General features: G+C 42.7%; 2 protein-coding genes across 2 annotated transcripts in view; one reads left to right on the top strand and one right to left on the bottom strand.

Moving 5' to 3' along the window:
- Window positions 1–1,308, top strand: part of tasora (transcription activation suppressor a) — an 80,723-nt gene extending 79,415 nt beyond the window's left edge. The window contains exon 29 of the mRNA XM_083939084.1: window positions 1–1,308. This exon is cut by the window's left edge and continues 370 nt beyond it. Within this exon, the coding sequence (XP_083795210.1) occupies window positions 1–20 (20 nt within the window). The 3' untranslated portion in view covers window positions 21–1,308.
- Window positions 1,309–4,752: 3,444 nt separating this feature from the next.
- On the bottom strand, window positions 4,753–22,333 carry ccdc66 (coiled-coil domain containing 66). Its single transcript, XM_083939637.1, has 21 exons — window positions 22,214–22,333; window positions 20,500–20,558; window positions 20,278–20,300; window positions 19,556–19,807; window positions 19,181–19,439; window positions 18,971–19,088; window positions 18,648–18,742; window positions 17,198–17,253; window positions 16,005–16,097; window positions 15,775–15,909; window positions 14,453–14,679; window positions 14,280–14,364; window positions 14,042–14,200; window positions 13,836–13,920; window positions 12,536–12,616; window positions 11,305–11,569; window positions 9,856–10,081; window positions 9,661–9,713; window positions 8,571–8,746; window positions 5,357–5,484; window positions 4,753–5,093 (listed from the first exon to the last, which is right to left on the bottom strand). Exons 1-21 carry the CDS (start codon window positions 22,222–22,224, stop codon window positions 4,992–4,994), a joined length of 2,688 nt encoding a protein of 895 aa, XP_083795763.1. The 5' UTR covers window positions 22,225–22,333; the 3' UTR covers window positions 4,753–4,991.

Genomic DNA, 22,333 nt, shown 5'->3' with positions numbered 1-22,333 from the left:
GAGGCTTTAATGGGATGTAAAGAGACGGTTTAACTGCACCAGCTGATTAACCCAAGTAACTCTCACACACCTGCGGACGTTCATGTCGCAGGAAATCCAAAAGCTCCCCCCCTCCTGTTACCAGAGAGCGGGAGGTTGAAACACGCACATCCCAAAACACTAAGAGGCGAGAAGAAAGAAAGAAAGCACTCACAGAAAAGAACACATCACACACGCGCATCACAAAATCAGTCCGTCAGTACACAAGTCTTGGTCTCTAAGAACCTGGACTCAGTCACTCGGGTTCATAAACTTACAGGAAGAATGTTGAAAATAGAAACTGAGTTAGATATTAGAGACACGGGGAAGAGAGTCTTAAAGAAGCAACAGTCATGGGGTCATGAGTGGTGTATTTGATTGCAATAAAGCATTTTTGTTATCTAACCAACCATCAATTCATCTTAATGATGTTTAGTAATAATCAGGAGGGCTAACGGTCGGACCTGCTCCGTTTGGTCCTGCATCGTGACGCAGCAGATGAGACCACGATCTGTTTTTTTAGACCAATAACGAGAAAAAACAAACGTGCACATTTAGATAAAAGCATCAGTCAACATCACGTAAAGTGTTTTATTTTGCGGACGCATTTCAGAGTCACTGGAAGCTGAAACCGCACAGATGTGAAGAGTTATAGTGGCACCAAAGTTGGTTTCATTCAAATGATTTCAAGTTATTATTATTAAAGTGATGCTTTTTTATCTGTATTGACTTTAATAGTTTGTGTTTTTTGTGTCTCTGCACCTACCCAACATCACTTTTCCCTGCCTTTACGTCACTAAGTAGATTTTCTCCCATCCTGTGATTTAGTATTTTCAATATTCTTCCTGGATCCAGTTTTATAAACCTTGAATTGTATGTTCCCCGCCCACACGCTCTTCATCAGTGAAGCACTAAGTCACAGAATAAAACTCTACCGTAGATTTAGGTTGTCACAATACGATGCTCGCTACCTCTTCCAATATCGAGCAAGGGGAAAAAGAAGTCCTTGGCACACAAAAAAGGATCGTTTTTCCCTTTAAAAAATAAAAAAATGAACATCCTGCACGCTGCGCTGGTGCACAAAACCTCAAAACAGCTGATTTTCTTCCTCGTCGTTTCATCTGAGCAGCTTCAGCTTGAAAATCTGATTGTACATCTGCTTTTTTTTACATAGTTTCGATACTAGAAGTGGATATTGTATTGTTTTGAAACACGTTAAAATAAAAAGGTATTGAAGATACTTTTGACAACCTGACTGTAGATAATACTTTGTACTGAGTGTTTGGTTTGTTACCCTGGAAGCTGTTTGTGTTTAGTTGTTGTATGTTTGTAGGAAGGACCGTAGTAGGTAAGTAGGAAGTGACTATGTAACACTCTTTAACTTAAAAGTCATTTTTAATGTTTTTTAATCATTTTTTGTAATAAAAGTTGCCTGCGTAAACTATCAAGTTTGTCTCGAGGCGTTCTTCCCTGACTTGATCTTGACTTTTAAACTTTCTAGTTTTACTTTGTGTCTGCAAACACCTGAAGACAGAAGTTCTTTTGTTACTGATCATCTCATCTCATCTTCAGCCGCTTATCTGGGGTCGGGTCTCGGGGGCAGCAGCTTTAGCAGGGGACCCCAAACTTCCCTTTCCCGGGCCACATTAACCAGCTCTAACTGGGGGATCCTGAGGCGTTCCCAGGCCAGTGTGGAGATCTAATCTCTCCACCTGGTCCTGGGTCTTCCCCGAGGTCTCCTCCCAGCTGGACGTGCCTGGAACACCTCCCTAGGGAGGCGCCCAGGGTTCATCCTTACTAGATGATCCTGAACCACCTCAACTGGCTCCTTCAACGCAAAGGAGCAGCGGCTCTACTCCCAGTTCCTCACGGATGCTGAACTTCTCCCCCTCTCTCTAAGGGAGACTCCAGCCCCCCTCCTGAGGAAACCCATTTCTGCCGCTTGTACCCGCGACATTGTTCTTTGGGTCATGACCCAGCTTCCATGACCACAGGTGAGGGTAGGAACCAACATTGACCGGTAGATGTTACTGATTAACCTTTTTTTATAATTTTCTCAATTAATTAATCGAAATGTTTGATAAATGAAATGTCAGAAAATATGTTAAAAAATGCACCAAAAAAATCACATTGATGTGTTAACGTCCTAATTTAGAAGTTTATCATCACACATGATTTAGAATACAGACAAATATCTACATTGGAGAAGTCGGAGACGGTGAGTTTTTGTTTTTTTCTGCTTTAAAAAAATATATTTTGGGGGAAATAACCAAGGTTTTCCTTCTTTCTTTGTAAGTTTTCTTCGTCTATGATGTAAATCCTTGGTTTCTGTATGTTGGTTAACACAACAGACGAGCTGTGAGAAACACTGAGGACGCCAGAGGATTTCTTTCACAGATTCATTTCCTGTCCAAAACGGTTTTTACTCCTTAGTAGAGACGAGCCTTTTTCTGCCAATGTCTTGTTTTAAATACATTTTAGAAAGACATACATTTTTTTACTATCAGCTTTTGTAAAGATATATCACAGAGCAACCGTACGTATTGTACATGAGTTTATGTTAATTTATTGTGTGTAATCTATTTCACTTCGTCCCGTATGAATGTTTTTGAGGTTTCTGAGGGAAACACTGACGACTTCAGAGAATTTCTTTTACACATTTCATTTCCTGTCCTGTTCCTTTTATGAGAGACGAGCCTTTTCTGCCAATGTCTTGTTTTAAATACATTTTAGAAAGAGCTCCTCCTGTTCTCGTCCTCTTGGCTGCTGTGTGTTAAATATTCATTTTTAACTCACGTGGTGATTACAAAGTTAGCATTAATTAAAATGATGCACAAAAAACACAGTTTCTTAAATCTGTACTTGTTCAAAAAACTGTTCAGACACCGAACATTTCTGCCTTAAGGATCCTGAAAAGTGACTGAGCTTTACACCAATTACCATTTTTTATTTAGTAGAAAATGTATTTATTTACTATCAACTTTTGAACATATATATATCACAGAGCAACCGTTTGTATTGTACATGTTTTGAGTTTGTTTATTTTGTGTAATCTATTTCACTTCGTACCATATGAATGTTTTTGAGGTTTGTACTTTTGTCGTAATTTGTATAAAAGTCAGGTTTGTTTGTAAACCAGCGAATGAAAGTTATGAAATTGTAGAGACCCAAAGAAGAGTAGCAACTGTCTGACATAAGCTAAAGGGGATCTTAATAAACAAACAAATCAACAACTAACTTAGCATATCTAGTTGTCAGCTTGCTAAAATAAATCAGCTCCAGCACCCCACGACCCCGACCCCGAGATAAGCGGTTGAAGATGAATGAATGAACACAAAGTGCAGTTGTAAGAAATACAAAGGCTCTCTGTGCACTTTACATTATTTATTACAATTACAATAAATACAAAATACAACAAAACAATTCCACAACACAGACACATGAAGAAGCTCCTCGACCAGCAGGAAGCTGAAGAAACAAACAAAACGTCATGATTTGTGCTCCTCTGCAGGAAAGAAGCTCCAGAGAGAAGGAAGTGACGGAAGAAGGAGGTGAAACTCAACACCCGTTTGTCTCTTTCTTCTGAAAAGTGCATTAAAACTGAATTTTAAAATACCTTCACATATCAATCAACAACATCTTCACATAAAACGTCACTAAAACCTCACATGCATTCAGTAGGTGACGTGTTTAGTGTTTGAAAACACCAACACCTGTGGTGCCAAAGGTCGTGATGTGAGGTAGACGTGACGGAGAACATTTAAAGTCCACACGTTGAACTCACATTTCAGGTTTTCTCCGTATTCAAAAAGAAACTCGGACGTGTTTCTAGATTAGTGGACAGTGTGTTCGCTGCCTCACATCAAAAATTGAGGCTAAAGTAATAAATATAAACCCCCAAATGTCCTCTGTTCACACACGCTGCTTGAATGGCAGTGGATCGTCTCCTGTGTCACTAAAAATCTAATTCACACTCGACCATATTCCCCCTAGATCTCGTCCCTGTCATGAGCTACAGTCGACAGTCTCACTGCCAGACCATGAACCACACCAGCTTATCATTCTGGCTTGTTTGTAAACCAATCACAATCATCCTGGTCGGCACTAAACCAGCAGTGCGCTTGCAAACTACACAGGGCAAAGTCCGGCAGACCCTTGTGGGACCTCAGCTCCTGAAAATTGTCCACTGGTGTCTGTTGAACTGGAACAATTGTTTTCTGGTCCCAGTCATTATCCGTCCTGAATTACCCACATATGCGATGTCTGCAGAATTAAATGACAGTTCTTCATGTTCAGAGTTCAGAGACAGTTTATCGTTAGATTGTTCAGTGAGAGGCTCTGGAAAAGGCCTGATGACGTCATCACGCTTTCCCTCCACTTCTCAACTCAGCGTCCGGTGAGCGAGACTAAACCCCGCCCCCCCGTGAAGCCACTTCGTCTCCACCCGAGCCCGAACCACGGCAGCAGGTTTGGGACATATTATTAAAAAAAAGTGAGTTTTCACTGTAATAATTACTTTGCTTGTTTTTATATTAACACATTTATTAAACGCTAAAGTCAACGAAAGTATTTATATTTGACACGTGATCACTGACATGATACGCCTCATTAAATAAAGAGTGTGTAACATTTCTGTCTGTGACATGATTTTCAAATGTAAATATTCAAGTTATTGATTATAAAAATAAAAAACACACTGGCTTTTAACGAGTCGAATCCTTAAAAATGCCTCAATCAGGATACGGCAGAGAATCACATGATGACACACCGGACAAACACAGTAACTGTCAGATTCACTCTGACACGATCAGTTTTACTTTGAAAACCTCCCAAAAAAACAAATTAAACTCCTCATTGTGGCTGATTGAGTCTCCAGGACGGCTGGTTCAAACACTGTAGTGTCACTATCAACACACACACACACTCACACACACACACACACACACACACACACACAGAACAGTGGTCAGAGGTCACATGTGGTGCGTTGCAGAGGGCGACCGGTGCTCGTTGTCGTGGTGCTTCAGAAGAGGATTCAGATCCGTCTCCAACTCCCTCTGCTTCTGTAATAAACCCTGAACACACACACACACACACACACACGCACATTGAAAGATGTGTGTTAAACAAACAGTGGGCGTCTAATGAAAATAACCAAATCCAGTTGCATTATGGGAAGTGAAGGATCCAGTGTTTTTTGAAAATGAACATGCAAGATTTTCAAATATAACTTGTATATCGGCCTCAAAAATCAAGTATTGGTAAGGTTTTAGGGAACTGTGTGTGTGTGTGTGTGCGTGTGCGTGTGCGTGTGTGTGTGTGTGTGCGTGTGTGTTACCTGTCGTAGTTGGGCCAAGCCTCTGAGGATCTCCTGCTGTCGGTGTGTGTGCGCGTTACGAAGCAGTTCAGGGTTGAGGAGTCGATGTGAGGGAGCAGGAGGAGACGCTGCGCTCTGAGGAGGAGCTTCTGATGCGGAGAAAGTAAAAATCCTGCATCTGAGTTTTTACTTTTATCAGTGAGCAGTTCCCATTACTGTACTTGCTGCCGTTAAGATCCATCTTTGCAAAACACAACATTTCTTTCCACGGTTGATGTACAAGTCTATATCCCCCTAAAGTCCAATGGTAACGACACATTGCAGCCATTGCTCAACTGCTTATCAGATGTAAAAACTTGGATGGACATAAATTTCCTTAACCTTGATGAAAGCAAAACTGAGATTATTATGTTTCTTATGTTTATCTGCTGGTTTTCTGGGCCTTGGAGCAACACTAGCGCATTTAAATTTGACAGGCAGGTTAGTTCTGTCTGCAAAACGAGTTTCTTCCAGCTTTGACTCTCAGGGCCCGTCCACATGGAGACGCGTTTTCCTGTAACCGCACAACTTTAGTATTGTTGTGGCCGACCATCCAGACGCAGCCAACGTTATCGGAGCCTGAAAACGGGATCTTTTGAAACCGGGTCCCAGAGTGGGACATGGCGTTGTTGTCTGGACAGCGAAACCACATACTTTGTTAACAATGCCGTCATCTCCCCACCTCAGACCTCTAACCCCCACAGCGTCACATAACAACAACAACAATGCTGCTGCGTGGAGAGAGAGACACGGACCCACAGACTGAACTGGACTCTGAGCGACTGCATGTGCAGATATTTCTCCCTTTTCCCTGATGCTCTGAATAAGACGCTATATTGGTCGCTAGTAGCTTTTTATAAATAAAGTTGCCAAGAAGGTCGCAAAAAGTCTCTAAATCTATCAAGACAGTGCCCGCCTGTGAGTGCTTTGTGGCAGGGAAGGGCTCACAGCAGCACCCTCTGCAGTGTGATTCATGCATCAGAATCCAAAACACCACAAAAGTCACACTATAGTATTTTTGAAAGGTGCTGGGGATGGAGACGGAGAGTGCTATTTTGATTGTGTGTTCTTTGCGTAATGATTGTGGAGAATTGTTCAAAAACGTTTAAACAGTCAGAGAGTATTTCCCTGTGAAGTGCGTAAAAGGATTTTGGAGCTTATAGAGTCGCGTGTGACATAAACGTAGATGTTGCAGTGATTCAGGTTCATGCCAGCTGAACAAATCTATTGCATTGTTAAAGTGTTATTGTGAAGTTTAATGAACAGCACGTATTCATCTGAGAACTGATGACATCTGTGTGTTACAGACGCTGGCTGTGTGCACTTTAGTGTATATGACAATAAAGTAGTGAATCTCAATCTATTTATTTTAAAATCTATTTTAAATAGGCCAATAGGCTCAGAGTTTTTTTTTTATCCAAAAAAAACTAAACAAACAATGTTTTTCACAGCACCCCCTGTACAAATTACGTCCAGCGGCCCTGCTGGTGTGTAAAGATTGACTGAACAAAACGTGTCTCTAAAAAGTCTCATAAACATGAGTTACAAATCTTATTTTCTGATATAATCTGTTTTGGATTATGTGAACCAGGGCGATGCTAAACATCAGGGTTTTGACGTAAGCCCTTGCACATTTTACTGCTCACAAATGATAAGGGTGGAAATCATAATAATAATAATAATAATAATAATAATAATAATGTAAACTGTGAGTGATATTTTAGCAGGGAACTGTTTTGGTCCTGGGGTGACACAGTTGTAGGAATGATAAAGGTCAGGTGGACGTGGTTTAGAGCACCTAACGTTAGTTCGGTGTTCAATGGCTGGACACTTCATGCACGTGTTACTTCACGTATGTACCGCAAAAAAACCTGATATTACAGCGTTTTTTAGCCGGTTTCACTGGTATTGTGTGGACGCAGATATTTCTTGAGCCAAATCTGTGTGGACGGCAAACTTTTTAAGAATGATAGAGAAAAAAAAAGGTTGTGTTTGATCGTGCGGACGTACCCTTAGCCAAGATTAAAGCCTATCTTCCTCCAAAATATCAAGAGAGAGTGATCCATGCCTTTATTTCTACTTGGCTGGATTACTGTAACTCTTTGTATGTTGGTGTCGACCAAGCGTTGCTTTGTCGCCTGCAGCTCGTGCAAAACGCAGCTGCTCGTCTCCTGACTGGTGAAAGAAAGCGTGACCACATTACCGCAGTTCTGGCCTCACTACTCTGGCTCTCTGTCTGCTTCAGGATTGACTTTAAGCTTTTTAAATTTGTTTTTAAAGCTTTGATTGGACTGGCACCGCTGTACTTATCTGAACTCTTGCACTGTCACACTCCAGCCAGAGCGCTGAGGTCAGCAGATCAACTGCTGCTGCTGTGGACATTGCCTACATTTCTTCTTAAGAACAGTGGTTTTAAAGGTACTGTGTGCGAACATACCACAGAGAGATTATTGAAGGTTATCCTAGCCCTAACAGATTTATAGATCCTTGTAACTATTTATCCAAGTTACTAAAATCCAACATAGCAACTATACCAAGTGCACTGATCAATAAGAGGGGAGCTGCCGATAACGGCTGGCGTGGATGCTTGGTTCGGGGCTGTTCAACCAGGTGCCACACCGGAGCAGGCAGGGTAGACGTCCGTGTGAAGGTAGTTAGAAGCTAGGCGTGTCTCCTCGCCACCCGCTTAATTAGTCCATCAGTTGTACTTTAACTGTTAAACCCCGGTAAAGCCACTGAGGACTCTAACCCTTTGAACGGAGAGCGGGACTGTGACCACCTGTACAGGGGACAGGGGATCTACACGGGATCTAACAGTCCCCAAGACCGGACTGAAAACCAGAGGTGACCGAGCCTTTGCAGCGACCGCCCCTCGGCTCTGGAATAACTTGCCCTGGCATATTAGATGGGCCCAGACCCTGGAGGGTTTTAAGTCCCTGTTGAAGACCCACCTGTTCTCCATGGCTTTTAATTCAGGCTGAGCAAATCACCTGTCTACTGTTTTTATGTGCATTTTCTTATTTTTTATTCTTATTGTATTGTTTACTGAACTGTAGCCTACAGCACTTTGGTCGACTGTTGGTCGTTGAAAAATGTGCTCTATAAATAAAGTTGGAGTTCTGTTGAGAGAGTTTCATTATTATGTGTGTGTGTGTGTGTGTGTGTGTGTGTGTGTGTGTGTGTGACTGTGTCTAACCTGTGTGTGTGTGAGGTGGGGGGGTGTCAGCAGGCTCCAGTGGATCCAGGTTGAAGACTTCATCAGTCCGCACGTAGGGAATGAACTCCATGGGCGGAGGTGGAAGGGTGGAGGAGGGCGCTGCCTGCTGACTCTGAACTCTGTGTCTGACAGCAGGGACGGGAGGAGAGCGCCCCCTGGAGGAGACGACATAAAACCACCTCATCAATGGAGCTGCAGCCTGGACAGGTTTTTAGTTATTCTTTCTTCAAGATGTTAATAATTTTCTCAGCTCATCCTTCCTGTTTTGTGCTTTTTGTTACGTTTCTTTCTACCTCGTCCAGAAGGATTTGTTTATTTCCTCACAGACGCTCACATCTGCCACCTTGAATCTGCTGCTAGTGAAGAACGCTGACTTTCCTTTTTAAACAAATATATTTGGCATTTTGCTTTTCCAACATATCAAGACAAATACAGATGTATCCTCCACTAATTCACCTCTATCCCACCCCGTCTTCTACTGTCAAAAATCTTACACAAAGTTACGCAAAAGTTAAATAAATGACAACAGCTTTAATTTAATGTAGACATTATTTAGTAAACCAGGTCAGTATGTACCCTAAACAATAAAAAAATAACTAATTAATTAATAGCAGTAAAAAAAAGTACCCGTAAATCTTGAAAAAGGATAAATATATATCAAATAAACTATTAAACTTCTATCCAATCTAATCTGAAAAACGTAGTTTTTCTCTGTTCTTCTTGAAGGGTCATTGATTTATTATTTAAGTGGTGTTTTCTGTTCATTATTATATTAAAAGCCCTTTTGAATTAAGCTTTTTTTGCCGCATATTCGCCAAAATTATCCAAACCCAAGCTATTGGAGGAGGCGTTTATCATTTGCGGTACTGCTGCCTTTGCACGTGTCCACTTCAGAGGCTGCTCATTAAAATGATGCATTGTTTTATTGATGATTTTATTGATTGTGACCACGACGACAAGGCTGCTCATTCTCCAGATGAAACTCTTACTGTCAGTTTTGTCTGTTGTTGAAGGGTTTTTGGGAGTTTGAGGGTTTGACAGTAAGATAACTGCAGTCAGAGCTGCTCACCTTTCTGCGTTGACGGCTGCAGAGACGCCGTGTCCTCTGGAAACACTCTCCACCTGGAACAGTAACGCTCATTAACACGGATCCAACAGCAGCTGGCAGAGAAAACTAGTTTAAAGTAACAATGGTTTGAATCAAGAGTCAAGTTTTTATGGACATCAAGAGTTTAATTATGTACAATTTAGGGTTTCAGCTCACCCTCCTGACGGTACTGGTTCTGTTCTGTGTGGGGTTGGAGCAGAGACGAGGCTCCTGGTGCTGAGCAGGAGGAGCAGCAGGAGGAGGAGGAGGGTCGGTCCTGGACTGACAGGTCTTTCCCTGTAGAGCGAGGAGCTCGGCCTGCCTCCTCTGTCGACTCTCCTGTCTGTTTCTCTGCAGAGAGGCCGGGTAACGCTCTGAGGCTGGAACGAACCGACGGCTGGGCCTGGAGGAACAGAGTCAAGTGAAGACCACGCTGTGTTTGACTTGGTCTCGTCTTCTTTTTGCATCTCTAAGGGTGCACTCACACTGTCCATCCGTACCTTGCCCCGTGCTTTAGGGTATTTGTCCCCCCCCCTCCAGGCCCATTTGTACTCACACTACCTGGGCCTCGGAGAATGCTTCTTGCTGCCTATACGTCATCACACCGTAACACGTCACACGCATTGATGACGTCATCGCGATGCGTCGCTTTGTTTACAAATCTTTCCGTAGACCTCTGAGTTTTTGTGCGTCTTGTCGACTGTTTTTGAATCTTTTCATCGACCAAATCTGCAGTAAACACTCCACCTCCACATCACAACATCACGTGAACCTTTCGCCGCCATTGTTTTAAATGTCCGCCCATGGTCCCTCCTTATTTTTTCTATGTCCGAACAGGTGCACAGGAAATGACCTCAGAACCGCCGTAGGCCTCGTGCTCGTACATGTGCGCACGCTCGTGCTCGTACATATGCAAGCGTGCTTTACAAAAGCCCAAACGGGCTGTGGTCGGTAATCGTACCGCGTTGCACTCACACTGATCAAACAAACTAGACTTTACTCGTGAAACGTGCTTGGACACGGTACGCATGGACAGTGTGAGTGCGCCCTAAATTATTACATTTTAGACTTGAGAGAGATGAATTAGGAACTGAAACACAAGCTCAGACCATTATTTCAACACTTATGAAACAATCTAAAGGAAGATCCTGTCTGCTGGGGCTTCACAGAGTAACTGATGATACAATACTATCACAATATGTTGCTCATGATACAAGACGAGCATCTACGATATGCCTGAACTCTGTGAAACTGAAGAAGAAAAAATATCCCCAAACGAGCAAAAAGCAGGAATTATGTATTTATTCACTGCGTTGTGTTGTCACATTTACAGAATTTGACTGAGATGAAACAAAGTACAAGAACCTCCATATAGTATCATCTTAGTGCCTCTTTAACAAACACACACACACTGGCTGCAACGTGTCCACATATGCCATTTCAGTGTAACAATTACTTATATAACATATATAATGATAATAAATGAATTCAAAAACACTCTCTCCTTAATAAAGATGGTGACATTTGTACCAGTGTATAAATAATGTGCCATAAAAGTAAGAAATACAATTTATTGCCATATCGATATTTTGTCCCACACCAAATATGAAACAGGTGCTTTTCTACCTCTGTGTGTTCCACTCCGGCCTCCTCTTGTCCCTCCTGCTCCGATCTGTCCGGCCAAACGCCTCATAGGGGTCCACTGCTCCTCCTCCTGCTGCTCCTCCTGCTTCTTCTCCTCCTCTTCCTCCTGGCAGACAGATGTTCTCCTTGCCTGTTTTGACTGCTCGGGTCCTGCTGTTTGGAGGAGCAGCAGACAGGGGACGCTGATACTGTGCAGAGACGTCAGGAGTCTGAACTCTGTCTGATCTGAGCAGGGGAGAGGGAGGTTCTACACACAGAGACACACACACACACACAGGGACACACACAAACACACACACAGACAGGATAAAGAGTCCTTTAAGAGTGAATTCACAATAAGCAATCAAACCACATCTCTTTCTGAGACACGAGGACAAAGTTTGTCTCATCTCAGATTCAACCACAGCGTGTTCGGGTAAAACGCAGCTTTTCCGAAATGACGTAACCCTTCCCAGTCTTGGTAGAAGGGCGTGCAACAGTAAAGTTAAATGTCATTCCTTTTTAAATGTAAATATAGCGGAGCATACGGCTGCACAATGTGGCTTTAATAAAATAATCATAAAATACAGATTTGGCTGTTTAAACACAGTGTGTGTGATTCAATTCAGGCGTCTCATTGTAGACGGACATATTTACAAAAACACCCTGGAGAAGCACGAGTGTCTTCTCGTCTCAGATCTCAGCGCTCCATTATCTAAAGGATGTTACCATTTCTAAAATGCATCTCGAGGAGAGAGGAGGCTTTCTGGAGGAGCTGTGAATGAGGATGCACGGGTGTGTCCTTTGCAGAAGTCCAGCGTGGCACAGCAGACATTTACGTACATATCTGACGTAGCTTTAAAAGGACAGCTTTGAAGTACGGGTGTCTCATTTTGTCGTTAAGCGCCTGTTGCCTCCTCTCTCCTCGTGTCTCTTCCTCACCTGCTTTCACAATCTCAGTGTTTACTTGATTATTGTCGAGAATCACTTCGGTAGGTTGTGAGAACGATTTACAGTAAAGAAGATATTTAAGATCTATTCTGATTAAGCTCTGTAAATAAATAAATATACAGTCCTGTTCTCTTCTCACTGCTAATGACTGTCACCCAACGTTCTCATTGAAGTAAACAACGATGCCTTCTCAAGACAACACCTGTTAAATGCAAGTTTTGAGTCTTAGTACACTTATGTAGAAGCAGTGCTGCCTTTTCCCAGAGTAGAGCAGAGGAGTTACCTGTCTGCACAGCAGTGTCTTTGTACGGGGAGGCTGAACTGTTGACTTCCTCCTCCTCCAAACACTCGTCCTGCCTGGTAACTGCTGAACAAACACAAACAGGGTGGTCATAAAAAAACAAAAAAAACACAAGCTGCTGTTTTTTAACTCTGATTGAGGGATCGCATCTATTCCTCAAGGGCCACTCCAGGACCCGCTTTTCTAGATCTATTTTTTGAACGCAACTCATCTTCCTGCAGGAATAATGATGCAACACAGCCAACCCAACACCTGATGCTTATTATTAATTAAAACTGTCACAGTTACTCTTTTATCAAGGATCTTTCCGCTGGCTGCAGGGGGAGGCAGGGAGACGTCCCTGTTCGCTGCTCCTCCACCCAGAGATGTTCCGGGATTAAAGGAGCGAAACATCTGCGAAGGGTGGCTCCCGGCTGATGACCCTGCAGCCGGCACCATGGCACCGTCGGAGGTGCGACAGGCTGAAATGCCTAGCAAGTCCTATCACTTGTGCTTACATCTAAAGATTTATTTTTTCACATCCACGACTTCAAAACATTGTTTCCTCACAAAAACGTAATTAAATCCTTGTTCGTATTCGTTCCTAATGATCAGAGAACATGTGCTCCTCTGGCACAGAGGTGGCCGGTATCAGCAGCTGCTGCTTTGACACAATGCTCAGCCTTTGTCCCGGTGTCTGCTGGACTTCCACCGCTCCAGTGGGTTTTTCTGAGGACGAATGCACGACTCACTGAAACAAGCTTCTAGCTCGTTGATGTCCCTAAAGAGGGTGTCCAGTGCCTCGACGCTATCGAGTTAATTTGAAACGAGGACTACTCAAGGGATCAATTGCTCACCCCCATCTCTAGTTCCATTAACAACATTTACTTTAGTACAATTTTAAGGTTAGAACTTATTACTTAGAACTTGTTATAACGGCTTTTTACTCAGCGATTCTGCAACAGCGCCACCACATCAGTTTTTTGGTCATCTACACAGGACCAGGCAAAGGCGGCTTTTAGTCCCAGTTGTGATTTCACACAGAACAGTGGAAGCAGAAAAGACGTCTCGTGTGTGAACTGACCTGACCCACAAACTGCCAACTTTATATTTTAAAGTAGCAAAACATCTGTGTGTGTTCGTGTATGAGAGACGAAAGAGAGAGAGGTTGAGTATTGCATATGCAATGTTTCTGTAAGTGACGAATAACTTTGGCTACTCTGAACGCTGCTGTGTCCCTTTTTGAACCCTCCTGTAAGTCGATTCTCGAATCACTACTGTGTCGTTCAGTATTTCTGCTCACCGCTGGGCTTCTGCGTCTCCTGCGTCTCCTGCTGTCCCCTGTCATCGTCTTTCTTTTGCCGCTCTGCCAGTGCCTTGTGGCTCAACTGCACACAAGCACAAAAGTCAAACACTGATGCAAACCGAGGCAAAACACAGCAAATTAGTTTTGATCAGAATGACAGTGTGGAGAAAACGGCTGGTGAAGAAATTTGTTTGTGTCCTGACCTTCTGCTTCTCTCTCAGCGTGTCCCGCTCGTACCGTCTCTCCAGCATCTCCCTCTCCTGCCTCACTCTCCTCTCTTCCTGCTCCTCCTCCTCTCTCCTTTTCGCTTCCTCTCGCTCCCTCTGCCGCCGACGCTCCTCTACCTGGGCCTCGATTGCTCGCTGGGGGAGGAGACGGGAGAGACAGTAATGAGTATGTGAGCTATAAAACCTTGCTGTGTCCCCTCCTGTGACCTCTTACCTGCTGCTCCTGCTGTTTGAGCCTCCTCCTCTCTCTCTCTTCCAACTGTGCAGGGTCCAGCAGGGCGGTCATGGTCCTCAGATGGCTGAAACACAGAACATTTACTTTATAGTGGATGAAGAAACCGATCATACATCCATCTGCCCACTGTACCTCCTGCCCTCTCTTCCTACCTGGCTCTGGCCGGATATCCACTGGTTGTATCTACGCTGGCTCTCCCTACGCTCTCCGCTCCACAGCTGCTCATGGCCTCCCAGACCAGGGATAGGCTGGACGTCGGCTCCCACTCCCCTCGCTCAGAGACATTGGATGAGGCTGGAGGTGGAGCGGCTGCAGTATGAACAGGAGGCCGTCGCTGGAGAGAGTCGAAGTGTGCAGCCCACAGCTCGTGGTCCTCCTTCTGCAGAGACAGAGGGAAACATTAACATGTCTCTACTGTACCTGTCTGTTCTCTTCTGTGTCTCTACTGTACCTGTCTGTCTTCTTCTGTGTCTGTACTGTGTCTCTACTGTACCTGTCTGTTCTCTACTGTGTCTCTACTGTACATGTCTGTCTTCTTCTGTGTCTGTACTGTGTCTCTACTGCACCTGTCTGTCTTCTTCTGTGTCTGTACTGTGTCTCTACTGTACCTGTCTGTTCTCTACTGTGTCTCTACTGTACATGTCTGTCTTCTTCTGTGTCTGTACTGTGTCTCTACTGCACCTGTCTGTTCTCTACTGCACCTGTCTGGTTTCTGTCTCTACTGTACTTTTTCGGTTTCTACTGTGTCTCTACTGTACCTGTCTGTTCTCTTCTGTGTCTCTACTGTACCTGTCTGATCTCTTCTGTGTCTCAACTGTACCTGTCTGTTCTCTTCTGTGTCTCAACTGTACCTGTCTGTTCTCTTCTGTGTCTCTACTGTACCTGTCTGATCTCTTCTGTGTCTCAACTGTACCTGTCTGATCTCTTCTGTGTCTCTACTGTACCTGTCTGATCTCTTCTGTGTCTCAACTGTACCTGTCTGATCTCTTCTGTGTCTCTACTGTACCTGTCCGGTTTCTACTGTGTCTCTACTGCACCTGTCTGTCTTCTTCTGTGTCTGTACTGTGTCTCTACTGTACCTGTCTGGTCTCTACTGTGTCTCTACTGCACCTATCTGTCTTCTTCTGTGTCTGTACTGTGTCTCTACTATGTCTCTACTGTACCTGTCTGGTCTGTGTCTCTACTGTACCTGTCCGGTTTCTACTGTGTCTCTACTCTACATGTCTGTTCTCTTCTGTGTCTCTACTCTACATGTCTGTTCTCTTCTGTGTCTCTACTGTACCTGTCTGTTCTCTTCTGTGTCTCTACTGTACATGTCTGTTCTCTACTGTGTCTCTACTGTACCTGTCCGGTCTGTGTCTCTACTGTACCTGTCTGTCTTCTTCTGTGTCTGTACTGTGTCTCTACTATGTCTCTACTGTACCTGTCTGGTCTCTACTGTACCTGTCTGGTCTCTACTGTGTCTCTACTGTACCGCGTTCTGCAGCTGTTTCTCTCGTTTCCTCCGTTCACTCGTCTCCTCTCTCTGTCGGTCCAGCTCCTCCAGCCAGCGTCTTCTCTGCTCCTCTCTCCTCTCCACACTCAGCCCCTCCTCCATCGGTGTGACCTCCTGCAGAGACAACACAGGTCAAGATGTTTGACTGAATAGTGGCTGCTGTTTGGTGCCGTCAGGACAAAGACTTTTACTTTACAAGACAGATTTACCCCGAGTCTGAGGCTGGATCTGATGGCTGCAGGCTGATCCCTGTGGCTGACACAGCTCTGAATAGAGAACACACTCTCTGCGTCCTCCTCAGCCTGAAACACAAACACACACACACACACACACACAGATTGTGAAATATTTCATGAAAGGAAATTAGTTTACAATCCATCTGAAATTTCAATCAAATCTAATTAAATGTCAGTCTGTTCTTCTCCAGCTGACTTGAATCAACACTGTGCATCATTACGTGTGTCACTGTTTTGGTTTGCAACTTTTTCATTAAAATAACAAACATATTTAACAGAATATATAAGTGACAATGTTTTGTTGATGATTTAAAATGATAGACAACCTTCAGAAATGTGGCACTATTGTTTCTCCTACATAAAGAGATAAAAAGCACCTGTTGTGCCTCTACGACTGTATGAAAAAACACACTATGAAATGGTGCATGTCTTGGATTTCTCTTTTTTTTTTACTTCAGATGACAGAATGAAATATAAACAACTTTAGCTGTATAAAATACAGCTAAAGTTGTTAACAAATACAATAAACAAATGTACTCAATATTGTAGGCCCCGTTTACATGTACCCAGTTTTAAAAAACAGAGACATTTTCCCTGCGTTTGTGTCCTTTGGTGACACGTAAATAGAGAATTCGCCTCTGAAAAAGATTCTTGTCTGAGTTTCCGACGTCACAGTATGCACCAGACCTTGCACCTGCGTCACAGGTGTGACCTCTGTTTACATTTTCATTTGGCTGTGGTGATCATGGATCATTGCCTAACGTGGGCTTGAGCTTCTCTATACACTGCCACCAACAGGTTTGGCATTCTCTTGACAGCATATAAACACGGGTTAGTGTAAATTAATTTTTTGGGGGAAAACGGACAGGTGTGCACAATGTTATTTTTGAAACGGAGACGGCGGATGTCCTTTTCTGAAAATAGCTGGCCACGTGTAAACGTAGGCTAATATCATCAATTCTAATCAGTTGTTGCAGGTACATTACTGAAAACAATTCAACTCCATTTAGGGGAACACACATCACACAAATTTCCCGGTTTTCCTTCTTTATTCAGACATTTTGTGCAAAATTTGCGAGATGGAGACAAACTTATGAGCACCATATTTTCATAGGAGGAACCGTTTTTTCTTTTTTCTTTATCAAAATATGAAATATCATCCGTACCTGGAGTCTGCCAGGAGTTGAACGTTGCTGCTGCTGCTTCAGTGCCACTTGCTCATCTAACACACACAAGCAAACACAGTCAGAATTACTTTAACAAAGTGCGGATGCACACCATTACATCCGGAAAAGGCAGAGAATAAGTTTGGGATTATTTCACACCTAAAAAAGAAGCCAAAAAGGTGCAATGTGTCCACTTCAAACATCGATGACTCAGCGTCTGAGCCGAAAGCAGCCCGTTGTTGAAACAGGAAGAGAATGCGTAAGCTGATCTAGTGAAAGCCTCCATGTTTAGTTTTTCATGAATGTGAAAAATAACATCACCTACCTGATCAGTCTTTATAGTTTTGTTTGAGTAAATGTGTACAGTCGCGTTTTGTACGTTGCTTGTTGTTACGGTGAACAGGAAGAGAAGCCACTAGCTCGTCCTGATAATATTTATCTCTAATTCATTTTCTAAATTAATGTATTTGTCTTTAAAACACATATGTAACTCAGAATTGTAGGCACTACTTTGAAATGTTTAAATAGTGAATTTATTCATGGTAAATTGCGGGAGTATTGCCTTCAACACACACACATCTCCTATCCCCCCCCCATGCACACACACACACACACACACACACACACACACACACACACACACACACACACACACACACACACACACACACACACACACACACACACACACACACACACACACACACACACACACACACACACACACACACACACACACACACACACACACACACACACACACACACACACACACACACACACACACACACACACACACACACACAAACACACACACACACTCCTGTTAGGTTACCACACAAAAAAGGCCTACCCCAGACATAATAGGCTTTTTTTGCAAAATAACGAAAATCACATTTTTACGCAAAAGAATATAATTTTTTTTATCCAAATAATCAAAATGATAGATTGCTGCAGCCCTACTCTCTATACATTAAGAATAAGACTTGTGTTTAGGTTGAAGTGTGGATTATCTTTATGACCTTTTGAGCATGTTTTGTTGATGGTTTGGGAACCAGGCTTCAAATCAAAGTATTTCCCTTAAACATTAAATAATTGTGACTAAGTCACATCAGAGTTTGAAAAGCATCTTTAAGAGTCTCAAAAACTACTCAGATTGGTCACAGACTGTGTGGCAACAACCCACTGACATCAGATTCTGACTAAAATTATGCTGAATCCTTATTGCTGCGTTCAAATACGTGGCATCATCTTCACCATGAAGACTTCAAGCCAGTGTTAAAAAAAAGATTTATTTCCTCTTTAGTTTGGTGCTGCTAAAAACACTGTGTGCAGTAAATGTACAAATTTAATGTACAAGTAAAGCTGGAGTTTAATTATCTGTGGGTTTATAAATATAATTTATATAAATGTGCATTACTGGAGTTATAAAATGCTCGTGCGTGTGTACCTAGTTCTCTTCTCCACTGAGCCTTCTTGGCATCAGTGGCCGCTCGGCTGTCAGAGAGTCGCTCCTCCAGCCAGCTGAACGGACATCCAGACGACCTAAACAACAGCCACAATCATCTTTTAACATCCTATTCTATCACATTATTCATTTATATTCTGTTAGACATTTATGTGAAATGTTGTCACAATCAGTGTAGGAATAAGGGACGGGAATTGATAAGATTTTATTCATACCGATTCTGATTATCGGTCCAATTCTCTATCAATTCCCTTTAGATTTTGACGAACATCTTGTACAAAAGCCTGTTGCTGCAGACTCCTCACCTGTTGTCTCTATCCTGTGAGCTTCCATTTGTATCAGATCCTCCTCCTCTGTCCTCTTCCTCCATCTCTTCTCCTCCCCCATTCATTAAGGAGACAGATTTTGAGTCTGTTTCGTTTCCTAACAGAGAAAAAGACATGAAGTTAGACGTTATATTATCAAGGGGGGGGGGGAGTCTGATACTCAGTAACTGTTAATACGACCATCGTTACCACTACTCTGGGTCCTGTGCTCCTCTGGTGGGTGTTGGCCTGTATTATTGGGGGTCTGGACTGCTTGGAGGATCTGCTGTAGCTGCTCACTGGTCAGACACACCACGCTGTCCTTCAATCCTGCATCCCCTCTGGTCGGCGTGTGTCCTAGTCCCACCTTTCCACCAGCTCGTGTCCCGTTGTTCTGAGGCTGCCCTGTTTTCCCATTGGTTCTCAGGGAGCCAACGGTGGTGCTGTGTTTGTGTCTGTCTGACTTCACCTTCACACACACACACACACACGCGCACACACACACACACACACCGAGAGAGTGTGCTGTCACGAGATGAAGGGTCAAGAGTAATGACATTAAACAGGACGCAGCATGACACTTACCTTAGCCACAACTTTGACGCTGCTCCCTTTGTGATGCTCATGTGTCTTGGGTGATGTCAGAGTGGTGCTCCTCCCCCCGGTGGTGGTGGTGGTGGCAGTGTTGGAGGTGGCTGCTCCTCCTGCCCTGCTCTTTGTCTCTCTGTGCCTCCCCGCCTGCTGCCGGGCTGGACGCTCCTCTCGCTGTGCCTCCTCCACACAGGATGGCTGCCTGGAGCTCAGGATGTTAGCTGCTCTGGGCCTGTAGGACAGCTGCTGCTGGGGTTGAGTTAAATCAGATCAGACACATGCACAGAGGAAAGTTTTTTTTTCCTATCAGCATTATTGTTGATTATAAACATGTGATCGAGAGTAAATGGACACCCAGGTCGGTGCAATCTGTGAATGTATTGAAAGGGGACCCGTTATACCCAGTTATAACTTTAAACACAACTATTTAAAACAGGGAAAAACACCATGGCACAACAATTTGTGACAAATGAACATAAAGACATACATTTATAACACTAATAGTTGTACATTTACAAGATTGCACCACTGAACAGCATGTTTTCATATTCTATATACTCCCGACAGTGGAATATGCAACTATAAAACTATGATACGGCCCCATTAATAAATAAATACTGTGCCAAACCATGAAACTGCCAGAATCTTAAAAAAATACTGTGATACATGATTTCACCAGGTGCTTTTAAGTGTAAGGCTGTGGGGATGACTCCTACCTTTACTGGATTCTTCTCAACACCTGCAGTGGAAGAAAGACAGTGAGCAGCCATTAATATCACACACACACACACACGCACACACACGTTAGAGACAACAAGACACATCCAAACAGACTCAATACATGCAAACGCGCAAGCAACACACAGGTGATCAATATGAATTTTAACATATTTTTGTAACTGAAAGTAAGGACCTAAAAAGAAGCAGAAAGGTCTCACCATGGTTGAGTAAAATCAACTTGGGTTTTCCATTTTCAAGTTCAAACAGCAGGCCGTCTCTGTTCGAAGAAAGGGGAAATACAATAATAACATAAAAGTACTAAGCAGACTGAAAATTGTATTGTGCGTCAAGTACCAGCATTTTCCACCGTCTTGTGTTTCTATTGATTGTTTTTATCTTGCTGTAAAAATGTTCTCTTATGTAACTCTGAACAGAACAGACAGTGATGTTGCCTGGGATGTAGTTTGTTTGTTACACTGAGATATTGAGACCGAGCAGTCCACACTTTATCACGTTGCCAGGTAATTACATTTACATAGTGCCGCAGAGAAACTCACAATGGGTAAACACACTGTCGCACTGCTGCTCATATTCTAGATATCCAAAATCACATTTGAGATAACTGGAATGAACTTGTAAAATTGTGCTTGTACATATCCCTAGTGACATTTTTAATAGGGATCTGCTGATGTGGCTTTTTTAACATCAGCCCTAGCCGATGACTGATACAGATGGCTGATAATTGGAGCCGTTACTGCTTTTGCTCTCTCGATTTACATCATGAAAATTACACAATGATGATAACAAATGTTACAAGCCCCATTTTTTTTTAAAAAGGAATGTTTTTTAACTTAAAAAAGGCGTCGCCAGCAACACAGAGCTGCCTGTGGACGCCTGTCTGTAAATAATGCTTGGAAAATACTAACAGCAAAGGCAGCAACATGTAAAAAAACGCAAATATCAGGCGCATAATATCGGCCGATGTATCAGTCTATTACTAATTTTTACTAGTCAAAATGTATTTTTGACAGTCGAAATTACATTATGGATATCTGGTATGGTTTTGCATTTGTGATATCTGAAATAAAAATCTGACTAGTAACAATTGGACTGTAGAAATATCTGAAATGGGAGTTTTTTCTAGTAAGAATAACATTACATATGGATACAGATGTTCATCCAAGATATCTAAAATGTAATTGTGGATATCTAGAACTGAAAGCCCAAAACACATGAATGGTAAAAGTGACGTTATTTGTACTAGAATGAATGACATTGTGGTTACAGGGTTTGTAAACCTTTTCCAAGGTCAAATTCAAGCACTTTTCAAGGTCCGTTTTCAAGGTTTTCCAGCAGGTTTTCAGCTGTGGTAAATTACACTTATACAGTACATATGGAAAATGATTATTTCACTATTTTAAAATCACGTTAAAAGAGATGTTATTACGCTATAAATAACTAAAGTTGTGTCCCGTAATACCAGAAGGCTACCAAGTTTAATTAAAAGTCTACTCTATGGCTGTTTGTTGTGAAAGAAATGTGGATACAATCACAAGCATTTTCAAGCATTTAATCCTAAATGAAATCCCTGTTCAAACCTTGGAAACATAACATCACAATTGAAGCATTTTCGAGCATTTCAAGCACCTGTACGAACCCTGTGGATATTCAAAATTATACTTTTGACCAATTGAATTTCACATATACAGCATTTATCTGTTAAATATTAAGACAGTTAGCTCCTTTATATTATCTGCTGCACTGTGCATGTCTCATCAGCACTTGTGTGTTTTAATAACAGCTTTATTTGTAAACAGTTTGGTCGAGAGCTATACAAAATAACCCTCGTGCATTTCACTGCGACACATTCAGCCAGTGTGTTAGCCTAGCGAGCTAACATTACAGCTAATCTGGATTAAAAAAAACACTCACCCGAGATTCATGCCGACGGGAGATGATTACCGAGACGGCGGCACGTTAACCGACAACCGTATCAAGACAGAAACGGTAAATTAATAATGTTTAATTTATTAAAAGGCGCTTCTGTGCAGC

Source organism: Echiichthys vipera (assembly GCF_963691815.1).
Source record: "Echiichthys vipera genome assembly, chromosome: X".
Taxonomy (NCBI): Eukaryota; Metazoa; Chordata; class Actinopteri; order Perciformes; family Trachinidae; genus Echiichthys; species Echiichthys vipera.
Note: the sequence above shows the minus strand (reverse complement) of the source record. Positions and strands in the feature narration are given on the sequence as shown.